This window comes from Orcinus orca, chromosome 16 (assembly GCF_937001465.1).
Source record: "Orcinus orca chromosome 16, mOrcOrc1.1, whole genome shotgun sequence".
Taxonomy (NCBI): Eukaryota; Metazoa; Chordata; class Mammalia; order Artiodactyla; family Delphinidae; genus Orcinus; species Orcinus orca.
Genome location: NC_064574.1, coordinates 83672152 through 83685092, shown reverse-complemented (window position 1 = coordinate 83685092; position 12941 = coordinate 83672152). Strand labels below are relative to the sequence as shown.

General features: G+C 49.7%; 1 protein-coding gene across 20 annotated transcripts in view; it reads left to right on the top strand.

Moving 5' to 3' along the window:
• Positions 1 to 12941, top strand: part of ZNF12 (zinc finger protein 12) — a 91202-nt gene that overhangs the window by 29140 nt on the left and 49121 nt on the right. For 11 of the 20 annotated variants that reach the window (XM_049699471.1, XM_049699472.1, XM_049699470.1 and 8 more), the window contains one exon: positions 3656 to 3720. The exons of 4 other annotated variants lie outside the window; for them this stretch is intronic. Coding sequence is in view for 3 of the 16 variants with exons in the window: in XM_049699458.1 (XP_049555415.1) it covers positions 3706 to 3720 (15 nt within the window). In the remaining 13 variants the exon portion in view is untranslated. Of the gene's footprint in view, positions 1 to 2229; positions 2668 to 3655; positions 3721 to 12941 lie in introns of those variants that run through there. 5 more of the 20 variants (XM_049699452.1, XM_049699453.1, XM_049699463.1 and 2 more) reach the window with 4 other exon arrangements.

Below are 12941 nucleotides of genomic sequence, written 5' to 3'. Positions count from 1 at the left end.
TTTACCCTCCTAGCTTAAAACAGCTTTAAAAGGGGGGAAATGTATGAAATGACGGTTTTTCGCCTGTTGGAGAGAGGGGTGAGTCGTGAGGGACATCAGCTCACTGCTGGACATCCTATTCATTGGGATGACTCTGCACTTATTCTCTTTTTTAGAGCATTTCCTCAAGACAACTGGTAATAGAAATACTTCCAGAGAGTGTCCAGGGCAAAGTACAGGGCAGGGGGCTGGGGAGCCCAGCATGTCCCTGGGCTGAAGGGATAGAGTGAGGTGTTGAGGTGGGCACAGCAGCTGGGGTTCACAGGCCACCCCAGCGTTCTGCTGAGACCCGGTCGGTGCACGTGGGTGAGCTGAGAACTGGAGACCTGGTGGCGGGCTGATGGGCGCGCTGCCCACCCACGGTGCTTCCAAGCAAGGTACTCCGTGTAGCTGACGTCTTGACGTGGTGAAAATGGAAAAGGCGAGAAATGCGCCCTGGAGGTTTGCCAGGCTCAGGCTCAGAGCAGGCGTGGTCGCTGTCATTCCCACACAGGCAGCGTTTCATCGGTGAGAATTCAGGCAGAGGCCACAGTCAACAGTAGCAAGAACCAGAAAAGACCATTCCTGGCTCTAAGCAGCCACTTCCAAGAGCAATTTTGGAGAAGCACGCGTTTTGTGCAGGATTAATGTAATGTGGCAGCTCAGCTGGGGAAATCAGGAATGGGTTATGTGCTTATTCATTTGGACGAATCATCACTTCTTATTTCCGTTTTTAGAGGATTTCCTCAAGATGCTTGTAATAGAAATAGTTCCTCTGTCCCTTTCGTAAGTATCTGAATCTTTTTAAAAGCTAAATCAGTCTCTTGCCAGCATTACAACCCAGGAATGTCTTTGTTAAGGACCTGAGAGCTATCTTCTTTATCTCTGTCACCGGGGGAGTTTAGGCTAGGTGGTAGGCACTTTGCTCTGAGCTGTAAGTACCTGCTTATCCTAGAGATAGGAGCAGTTGTGTTTCTCCTTTGGATAAAGGGTATTAACTAGCATGGACAGCCACCGAGATTACCAGGTGAATTTAGGATATACTCTGAAAGAATGTATGCCATTTTTATGGTGTTGTCAAGTCTTTTCACATGAGACAAGTTCCCGTTTATCTTGAGAACATGTATGCAACAGATTTTATCTGCTGAGCTATAAAAAAAAAAAAAAAAGTGAGGTTGATTTCATTCGCACAAACATTAGTGCTTCGCCTGTGGTGCACAACAGTCTGGTTTAATGGTTATTCAACAGTAAAACCGTTTTCTTTACGTCTACATTTGTGGAGAGGATTTTCTCGGTTGGCGGGAGATTTTATTTTTTTAATTTTGTTTGTTAATTACTTACGTAATTAATGGGACTGCACTGCGCAGCATGCGGCATCTTAGTTCCCCAACCAGGAATCAAACGCGTACCCCCTGCAGTGGAACCTAGGAGTCTTAACCACTGTACCGCCAGGGAAGTCCCTGGAGATTTTATTTTTAACTTTTCCCCTAGCAGCTTTTAAGCAACAGTTGACCAAAAACACAGTTGTATTATTTCACCCCCCAAATAGTGATAAATCATTACCCTTATGATTCCATTTTTGAAAAATGATATTTTTACCTCACATAAACGGTATCCTCTTTAAGAGGTAAGATCCCTGGTATCTGATCTTCGTACAGTTTTTATCGTGTTGGCTGTGTAAACAGCTACAATTTCTATTTTCTTTTCTTTCCGTGGGTAATATTAGTTTGTATCATGGCTGGGCATTTATTGTATCCTAGGATTTGAAGGAAGGTTGTAGCGTTTCAGTTAAGCGAACATGATACGCTCCTTCCCCTCTCTTGGCGGTGGGGGAATCTCAGATGTAGCCCGAAATGTCTCAGGGCAGGGAAAGGACCAGGGACCCTGGAGGCCATCACACAGCCCCCGCTTGAGGCCACAGCTTTCCTTGATCCCTAACAGGAGTGAAGACAAATGGGCAATTGAGTCCCTGGTCCAGACGGCCCACCGTCGCAGCCCAGCAGCTCTTCACGGCCAGATGACTTGAAGACATTGAAGTCGCTCACTAACTGGACGGCGCGGAGACTTCTGGGAAATAGAGTCCTGGCACTTGTTCCGCTCTCCAGTCGGGCTTTGGCAGGCGGACTTCCGGCGTCCTCCTGCGCAGGTGCGCCTCACGGTTTGTGCGTGTTGGCGCAACGCCTCGTCGCCGCCCCGCCGTCGCTTCCTGTGTGTGCCGTGGTGTCCGCTGGTCGTGGTTCCCTCGACTTGGCCTCTTGTGGGCGAGCGTTTCGGGGCCTGCGGGGCTGGGCGCCGTCCGGCCCGGCCGGCAGCCAGCGCGAGCGGGTTGTCTGGGCGAGGGTTGGCGCAGGCCGGGCGGAGGCTGGAAGTGGGACCCCCGAGCTCGAGCTGTGGAGCCCGCGGCCTGGGCCGGAGTGGCCGAGCGGCCGGCGGCGGTGCAGTGCCCGACCGTCTGCAGCGCGCGGCATAGCGAGTTCCCGGGAGAGCCGTGGGCCTGAAGGGAGTTTGTGCCGTAGGCCCAGAGCCGGCTCCTCGGTCCCAGTGGCTTCGGGAGGCGCAGCGGAGGGACCCGAGAGAGGAGCGCGCCGGAGGAGCAGCCCCCGGACCGGAGCCTCGGGAGCCCGGGGCCGGTCAGCTAGTCTCCACGGGGTAGGTGTTGCGTCTGTGGGCGTGCAGGCGGTTGTGGACCCTGCGGCCCTTGGAGAACGGGGCTTCTTCGGGTAGCCCGCCCCGCGCCCCGCGGGGGAGCGACCGGGAGGGTTTGAGCGCTTCCCCGAGGTGGATGGGCCGGGCTGGAGGGCAGGGCCGGCTGCTCCGGATGGGGCTCCCCTGGGACTTGTGAGCTCCGGGGGTCCTGGGGGAGCAGGGGCGGGACGTGCCGCGTCCATCCCTCCGTCCAACCGCGATCCTCCTCGTCTTCCTCCTCCTGTCGCCGTCTGGGCATCTCGCACGTGTCTCTCAAAGCGCGTTAGCACATTGGTTGTGTAAGCTAAGCGTCCGCTGCCCCCCTGGGTTGTGCCCTGTGGAATCGCACAGTGTAGTTAGTGCTGGATGAGTCTGCAAGGCTTCTGTCCTGCTGCCTCGCTTGAGGAAGGAAGAGATTGGGCCTGAGAAGGGAGATGACTTGTCCTAGATCCTCACCGGGTATGCACGTGGGGTCGCTAACAGGACTCCAAACTCCTAGGGCAGGTGTTCTGTCCACTTAAAGTCCGTTTTAATGAAAGAGTTTTTTGAGCGTCGCACTGAAGTTTGTAAAGTTTGTACAAATAATTGAAAGACTGAAACGCACCTGTGTCCCTTTATTCCGGGTATGCTGTGGATTTCCTGATCTAAGTTGTTAACAGACTTAGAAGAGATAAACTATAAGCGTTTTTTAATTTCATATTTATTGACGGAGGTTTATTTTAATAGGACTCAATGTACACTCGCTACTGAAAAAAAAGTATCCCCTCAGGTACCACAGCCACGTGGGAGTTACAGACCTGAGGGTGGTTGCTCCCTCCTCATTCTAACAGGCCCTTCTGAAGAGGAAATGGCGGGTCTCCCACAGGTGCCTCTTGTGGAGCGCGGGGCGGGTGCTCGTGCAACCCCGAGCCGCTTCAGTCGTAGCTTCACTGCCTGCGTTTTCCTTCTGCAGGTCCGCCTCCACTGTCACAGTCCTGCACGGTGTTCCAAGAGCAGCGGAAAATGAATCAGCCCCTGGTGAGTTTTGCTGTTTACTTATTTACCTGCTGCTGTTCTTTTGTGATAACACCTTGGGAGGCGAATAGTTCAAAATGTGAAATGGGAAAGTAGGAGTAGGGAAAAGATGTGGTTCGACAAAGCGTAGAGGAGCAGGTCAGTACCAAGTGTTTCTGGCAAGTTCCACGTGTAGATCCCACGATCCTCTTATAGACACAGTACAAGCCTCGTGTTCTTGACATTTGTGGCAAAACGCCATCCCTTGCTTGACTTACATTGTCCTGCCGAAGCACTTTTGTTCTCAGGCGTTAAAGGTTTCCTTGAGGATCCCGCTGTAGGCCGCTAGCCTTCCTGAGCCACAGCCCCTAACGTGTTGACATCGGTGCCTTCCTTGTGCTTCCCATAAGCCGAGAGCATGCCTTCCAGGGAGCCCTCAGGGCATAGAACTTTTCTGTTCAGTGGAACACCTTTGTCACATAGGTACATTGTTCTCAGTGCTCAATCCAGGGATGCAATGAGGAGCATCTGGAAGCCCAGCCTTGTCACCTTTCCAGTAAATTTCCCTCTTTGTCTCTTACAATCTAACAGGGTCGCGTTACACACCATGTAGTGATGTCTGTGGCAAAGATTCCCTGTTTCCCACCTGAATTGTATCGTGCAGCTTGCGGTCTCGGTTGTGCCCCTCCCCGGAACCTGATCCGGTTGAGGTGACCTGGCATCCAGCGTACAAACCAGTGGAGATTTGCCAGTCGTCACCTCAGACCACTGTCGCCTTCCCATCTGCAGAGTCTGCTGTGTTGGTTTCTGTGACAGATCTCTCCTTGCTCTCTTCCTGACTGATTCTTTCTTCCCCCCTCTTTGTGTGTTGTCTTTTCACTCTTGGTTCATGACTCTTCAACCTGTCTGACTTCGCCTTGTGGTGCTTTTCACTTCCAGCTCTGTCAGTTCTCCCAGCGGGACCAGATAGATGCCTCTGTCCAGCCACTTGCCAGCATCTCTGTGGAGTTTGTCCAAAGGGCGCCTCAAATTGCTAGATCCAGTAGATCCAAGAATGACTATTTACAGCTCCCCCGCCCCTTGCCCTCTCCTTTTGTCCCTGGCAGCTCATCGTTGCATCGTCTAGCCTGTCACCCTACCCAGACAAATGGGTTCATTCTAAAGTCCTTCTCCAGCCTCTGTTACCACGTTGTAGTATTAGGCTTGTTAATGTCGTAGTCTAAATGGTTTTTTTTTTCCCCTTCATCCCTACTTGGTACCATTAAAATAGCTGATCTTTTCATTTCTGTAGTTACGGAAACTTTTTTTCTGTGCTGCTACCTCTTTCCTCCGGCAGCTCAAGTGTATTGTGTACGCTGAGTATTTCTCCTAAAATATTAATCACAGCATTTTGTGTGCATATGGGAAGCACTTTAGAGGTTCCCTGGGTGACTGGACAAACGAGGTAGCCGTTCTATGGAGCCATTAACCGTCGAGCCCAGCACTGGGGGGAGGTCGTACCTCGCTGATGATGCGTTTGGATGGATCTGTGGGGTAAAATCCTGATCGGAGACGCTCAGGAGAGAGGAGTGGGAGAACTGGGTTTGTTCTGTTTCTAACTGTTTCAGGACGTTTTGCTGTGACGGGGAAAAGAGAAATTGGACAGTAGCTGGAGTAGGAGCTGAGGTCCGGGGAGGGTGTTGTGTTGTGTTGTGTTTTGACGGGAGAAGTAAGAGTGGGAATGATCCAGTAGATGCGTGTGGGGGAGGGGAGAGCTTCTGCCCGGGGTGCTGGAGTGGGGAGGGGATGGCAGAGCTGGGCTGCAGGTGGGGAAGCCCTCCGATGGCTTCTGTGTTCTCAGGGAAGCAGCTCCTCAGCTGAGGGTGAGGGTGAGGTTGGGGGTTTGAGGAGAGAGCAGAGCTCTGGGGCCCAGCTCCATGGTGACCGTCAGCACACAGTTCAGCCAGCTGGGAAGTTTGTACTTGCCTTGTCTGCCTGAAGAGCCATCTCCTCTCTTACATGTGGGAGGAATTACTCTTTGGGGAGCCTATGTAATGACACGGGTGCTTCTCAGCTGAAAGCGAATTGAGCGCCAGTTCTGGCCACGGACACTTTCTGCTCTGCTGGTGGAAGGGTCCCCAGACGACGTGTCCTGCTTCCCTGGCTCTTGGCCTCGGGGACCCTTCACGCCATCTAGTGTCGTGTCTTTTATCTTAGACATAAACTTCAGATGTCTTCAGGTTCTGCATGTGATCTTGAGCAATTCTCTGCTTCCAGGAGCTTCTGTTCTCCTCGGGAAAGGCACTTCACAGACGTAATTACAGGAGAGGACGGGAATCCTGCCCATCGATACGTCGGGAACTCCAGAGTGCTGACACAGCAGAGCCTGCTTTTATTTATTTATCTATGTGTTTTAATTTTTGTTTCTTTACTTATTAATTTATTCATTTTTGGCTGCATTGGGTCTCTGTTGCTGCGCGCAGGCGTTTGTCTCTAGTTGCGGTGAGCAGGGGCTGCTCTTTGTGGCGGTGCGCGGGCTTCTCATTGCGGTGGCTTCTCTTATTGCAGACCGTGGCTTCTAGGCATGCGGGCTTCAGTAGTTGCGGGCCGTGGGCTCAGTACTTGTAGCGTGCGGGCTGTAGAGCGCAGACTGAGTAGTTGTGGCTCACGGGCTTAGTGGCTCCGCAGCATGTGGGATCTTCCCGGACCAGGGTTCGAACCCGTGTGCCCACCATTGGCAGGCGGATTCTTAACCACTGCAGCACCAGGGAAGCCCGAGAGCCTGGTTATAAATGCATCATCAGAGCACATGGCTCAGTGACTCAGGGAAGGGTGACGGCCCTCAAGTGACCAGGACTTGCGTAGCTGCAGAGGTTGGCGAGGCTCTCAGAGCAGCGTGAGGTGGACTGGATGAGGCTCCTGAGGTGCTGGTAAGGACCTCCTTCCTTAGGACGTGGGCCTCCTGTCAGGAACAGCGGGACGTGGATGCAGGCAGACCCTGAGGTTGACTGAAGAGCCTCCCCTCTGTGCTGGTTTTGGTTTCATCCTGTGGAGAAACTGAAACCTTGTAATCGGGACAGTGAGTCATCTGATCTAAAGATGTCATGTGTAGAGACCGTGGACGGCATGAAACACGGGGTGGGGTGCGGTGGGTCAAGTCAGGGGGACTCTGGGCTCCAGCGCGATGCCCGACAGGAAGGGGCTAGGCCTCGGCGTGTTCCCGCTGGTCCTAGGCCCCGGTAAGCAGTATGGACGTTCCCTTGGGGTTTTCTGAATCGTGATGAGGTTGAGAGTATTTTCACATGCTTAGAAGCTGTTTCTTCTTTTTAATGGATAGACAGTTTTTAGAGCAGTTTTAGGGTTCCAGGAGAATCGAGCAGACAGCAGTTTCCTATGCCCGTCCCTCTGGGTTCCCTCCCTTGATACCATCTCAGGCTTGTGTGGCGCGTCATCTCAGTGATGGATCAGCCTTGACCCTTGATTCTCCCGTGGAGTCTGTAGTTTATATTAAGGCTCCCTCTCTGTGTCCTGCTGCCCAGGTTTGGACAAGGGTGATGACCTGCAGCCACCACTGCAGTGCCACCCAGAAGCATTTCACTGCCCGAAACATCCGTGCCGGTCACCTGTTCATCCCCCCCAGTGTCCCCAAGCCCCCGACAGCTGCTGATCTTGTTACTGTCTGTGTATTTTTGCCCTTTCCAGAATGTCACGTAGTTGGAATCCTTCTGTGTGTGGTCTTTTCAGACTGGTGTATTTCTGTTTTTATATGAAGGGCCTGTCATGTCCATTGCCCGTCTTCCTGCCCCAATACTGTCTTGTTTTGTTTTGTTTCGTTCTGTTTCATTTTCCTTGTCTTATTGGCTTTCAGAGTCGTGTTAAATGTTCCTAAATTTTTCCAGTTGGGGTCATGTTAGTAAACATTGTTTTCCAAAGTTTATTGTCTTTTTCCTGTATTTTCCAGCATTGCGATGTAATTCATTACTTTTTCTTTACTTTGAGAGGTTGAATACTATGCATTTCAAAAGTTTCTCAAAATCAGCACGTTTGTGTGGGTAGAGTGCTAGTTGAAGAGCACCCTCCTTGGTCAGTACTGAGGTGCAGCTTCGTTGCGGGCGGAGGTGCGTGAGGGGGGAGGAATGCGTCGGTCTCGTGGTTCCCTTTCTGCTGGGTCTCAGTTCCCCTTTCTGGTTCTGGGCAGTGCATCAGCCACTCTCCTGGGCCAGACCAGGCAGGTGGGGTCCTCGCTTCCTGGCTGTGGAGGCTGTGTGTGTCTGGGAACACCTTTCTTTTTCCCTGAGGAGCGAGAGGACCCTTTTGGTTGTGGAGCGGCGTCCTAGGACTGCGGCCCCTGGGTCCCCGCTGTTGTGTGTCATTTGGGCCCCAGCCATGCACGGGAGATCTCTGACACAGGGATGCAGCTGGTAAAGCCCTCTTGGGGTTTTGTCATGTACAATCCTCTGAGGAATACTCCTTTTCTCTAATGGAATTCCACTGCTTAAGCTTTCTAGCCACTCATGAAAAGAATCTCAGAAAGGAAAGGAGACCCGTCCTCTCTGCCACCAAGCAGGGGAGTGAGCCGACACTGTGAACGTAACGCTGAGAAAGTGGCTTGTGGGAAATGTGTAACCAGTTCTGAGTTGTGGGATTACAAGGCTGTCTGTGGAATCTTACTGTACCAAGTGGTCTTCTAAGACACATACGTCGTGGGTTGTTCCCTTGTGTTTTGAAACTAACCTAAAACCCCTCAATATTTGCAGTTCTGATTGCTTTCTTAATTTGTTATCCAGGTTTCCTGACATCCATTTTTTTAAGTTTAAAGTGCAATTTTCTCATCTTCCCTTTACATAAACGTGAACGTGGGCAAGCCACTTAACCCATCACCAAATAGAAAATCATCTGGAACATTCACATGAATGCTGTTTTCAAGCAGCAACAGTGCATATATTTTTATGCCCATTACCAGTGAAAACCATAATGTTTTCTTATCGTGCTGTTTTTTTCTCATCGGGCAAAATTACAAGCGATTAGAAAAGCCCCACAGATCACACATTTTGTGAAATTACAAATGCAGAACCGGAAAGGAGAATAAGGTGTGCATGATTCTACTTACGCTTTAAAATTAGAGTAGTTCTCTAATCCCTCACTCTCTTGCATTTGGTAATAACTTTCAGTGTGTGAACGTGTGGGCCCCCAGTCTTCATCCGGGCAGCCACAGGTGTGACCAGTGATGCCTGAATGGAATATGGGCAGAGCTTCTGGAAGACTTGCTGTCGATTTCTGAGACAGGCTTCTCGAGGCTGAGCCGAGGCAGTTCTGCACAGACGCTCGTCTGCCTTGGGCCGCAACCAGCTCTTCCCCCCGCCCCGCTCACCCCCCCACCCCCCGGTGTCCTGTCAGCAGGTGGGCACCCTCAGCCTTCCGAGGCCAGCAAAGCCTGGGTCCCGGACGTCTCTGCATCTGGAGCTGGCGGTCAGGTGACCTGGCATCTCAGGGGACCTTGCTAACAGGACCCATCCTGCCTCTTCGATTGCTCCACATAAAGAACTTTGATTTTCAGTCAATGTCAGGAGTTTGTTGCCATCTGAAACGGCCTCTGTGCTTGGCGTGGTCTTTTCCTTAACCTCCTCCACACCATTCCTTAGTTACCCTGCGGCACGTGGGATCTTAGTGTCCTGACCAGGGATTGAACCCAGGTCCCCTGCATTGTAAGGGGGATTCTTTACCACTGGCCCACCGGGGAAGTCCCTACCCTTATGTTTTAACAGTTTGGGAGGTCTTCACAGAGATCCTGGATGGATTCACCTAACAGCACCAGGTAAACTTCGTGTCAAGAGTAGTGCACCTCATTCCTCAAAAATTTTAAAGTAGGACTATTATAAGATGCAGAAATTCCACTTCTGTGTATTTTTTTGGAAGAAAACAAAAACACTAGGTCAAAAAGACACATGCACTCCTATGTTCATTGAGCATTACTTATAATAGCCAGTGTATGGGAGCAACCGATGTGTCCATCCATAAATGAATGGATACAGAAGATGCGTCACACACACACACACACACACACACACACACACACACACACACACACGACTATTAGCCGGAAAAAAAAACAAAAAGAAGAAGAATGAGGGGCTTCCCTGGGGGTGCAGTGGTTAAGAATCCACCTGCCAGTGCAGGGCAAATGGGTTCAAGCCCTGGTCTGGGAGGATTGCACATGCCACGGAGGAACTAAGCCCGTGTGTCACAACTATTGAGCCATGCTCTAGAGCCTGCGAACCACAACTACTGAGCCCGCGTAGCACAGTGACTGAAGCCCGCTCACCTAGAGCCCATGCTCTGCAACAAGAGAAGCCCCCGCGATGAGAAGCCCACGCAGTGCAAGGAAGAGAAGCCCCCGCTGGCTGCAACTAGAAAAGATGCCGCCTGCAGCAACAAAGACCCAATGCAGCCAAAAGTAAAATCAATAAATTTTTAAAAATTAAAAAAAAAAGAATGAAATCTTGCCCTTTGTGGCAACATGGATGGAGGCAGAGGGTGGTGTGCGAAGTGCAGTAAGTCAGAGTGAGGAAGGCAAGTACCGTATGATGTCATTTGTGTGTGGCATCTAAAAGCAAAGCCAGCGAACTAATGTCACTACACAGAAACAGACTCGTCGGCACAGAGAACAAACAGGTGGTTGCCAGAGGGGTAGGTGGATGAGTGAGATAGGTGAGGGAGATTAAGAGGAACAGATGACCAGTTACAAAATAAATGAGTCTTTGGAGTGAAATATACAGCATGGGCAATACAGTCAATAACGTAACTTTGTACAGTGACAGATGGTAACTCAACCACAACTAGACTTAATCTTGGTGATCATTTTCTAATGTATAGAAATATTGATATTATGCACCTGGAACTAACATAGTGTTGTAGGTCAGTTACACTTGAATGAAAATTTTTTAATTCAAACGAAAAGAATAGTGTGCCTCGTTAACCATAGACGCTTAGTCATACAGCAGTTCTCTAGAACATATTCATCCTGTGTAACTGTAACTTCATAGCCATTGAACAACCCCCACCCTCTCCTCCCCCACCCCTGACCATTTGTGTGTGACTCTTAGATACCTCATATGAGTGGAAACACACAGCTTTGTCCTTCTGTGACTGACTTATTTCACTTACCATAATGTCTTCCAGTTATATCCCCGTTGTCACAACTGGTAGGATTTCCTTCTAATAAGTCTGAATAATATCCTATGTATAACCCCATTTTCTTTATCCATTTCTGTGTTGGTGAAAATTTGCGTCGTTTTCCTATCTTGGCTCTGGTGAATAATGCTGTAATGAATATAGAGGTGCATGTATCTCTTCTAAATATTGATTTCCTTTTCTTTGAATATACAGGCTATATTATTTATTATACTATATTACATTATATTCTATTATAGTTATTGTGCTTCCCGGATCTTGTGCTTTTCACAAATTGAAGGTTTGCGGCAACTCTTTGTTGAGCAAGTCTGTTGGCACCGTATTTCCAACAGCAGTTGCTCACTTCTTGTCTGTGTGTCATATGTTAGTAATTCTCACACTATTTCAAACCCTTCATCAGCAAAAAGGTTACTATTCGCCGAAGGCTCAGATGATGGTTAGCATTTTTTAGCAGTAAAGTATTTTTAATTTTTTTTTTGTTTCGACTGTGCTGCACAGCACAGCACGTGGGATCTCAGTTCCCCGACCAGGGATCAAACCTGCGCCCCCTGTATTGGAAGGCGGATTCTTAACCACTGGACCACCAGGGAAGTCCCTAAAGTATTTTTTTTTTTAACATCTTTATTGGAGTATATTTGCTTTGCAGTGTTGTGTTAGTTTCTGCTGTATAACAAAGTGAATCAGCTGTATGTATACATATATCCCCATATCCCCTCCATCTTGCGTCTCCCTCCCACCCTCCCTAGCCCACCCCTCTAGGTGGTCACAAAGCACTGAGCTGATCTCCCTGTGCTATGCGGCTGCTTCCCACCAGCTATCTGTTTTACATTTGGTAGTGTATATATGTCCATGCCACTGTCTCGCTTCATCCCAGCTTACCCTTCCCCCCCGCCCCGTGTCCTCAGGTGCATTCTCTGCGTCTGCGTCTTTATTCTTGTCCTGCCACTAGGTTCATCAGAGCCCTTTTTTTTTTTCTTTCGGTTCCATAAATGTGTGTTAGCAGACGGTATTTGTTTTTCTCTTTCTGACTGACTTCACTCTGTTTCATAGACTCTAGGTCCATCCACCTCACTACAGACAGTTCAATTTCATTTCTTTTTATGGCTGAGTCATATTCCATTGTATATATGTGCCACATCTTCTTTATCCATTCATCTGTCAGTGGACACTTAAGTTGCTTCCAGGTCCTGGCTATTGTAAATAGTGCTGCAGTGAACATTGTGGTACGTGTCTCTTTTTGAATTACGGTTTTCTCAGCATAGGTGCCCAGTAGTGAGATTGGAGGATCATATGTTAGTTCTATGTGTAGTTGGTTTTTTGTTTTGTATAAATTTATGTAGTTTTATTTATTCATTATTTTCGGCTGCGTTGGGTCTTCGTTGCTGTGCGTGGGCTTTCTCTAGTTGCACCGAGCAGGCGCTTCACTGTGCGGTGCACGGACTCCTCTTGCGGTGGCTTCTCTAGTTGCGGAGCGCTGGCTCTAGGCGTGCGGGCTTCAGTAGTTGTGGCACGCGGGCTCAGTGGGTGTGGCTCGCGGGCTCTAGAGCGCAGGCTCAGTAGTTGTGGCACACGGGTTTAGTTGCCCTGCGCATGTGGGATGTTCCCGGACCAGGGCTCGAACCCGTGTCCCATGCACCGGGAGGAGGATTCTTAACCACTGCGCCACCAGGGAAGCCCTATTTTTAGTTTTTGAAGGAACCTCCGTACTGTCCTCCGTAGTGGCTGTATAAATGTACATTCCCAGCAGCGTGCAGGAGGATGGTTCCCTTTTCTCCACACCCCCTCCAGCAGTTATTGTTTGTAGATTTTTTGATGATGGCCATTCTGAGTGGTGTGAGGTGATACCTCACTGTAGTTTTGATTTGCCTTTCTCTAAGGATTAGTGTCGTTGAGCATCCTTCCATGTGTTTGTTGGCAATCTTATATCTTCTTTGGAGAAATGTCCATTTAGGTCTTGTGTCCATTTTTGGGTTGAGTTGTTTGTTTTTTTGATATTGAGCTGCGTGAGCCGCCTGTATATTTTGGAGATTAATCCTTAGTTGCTTCGTTTACAAATATTTTCTCCCACTCTGAGG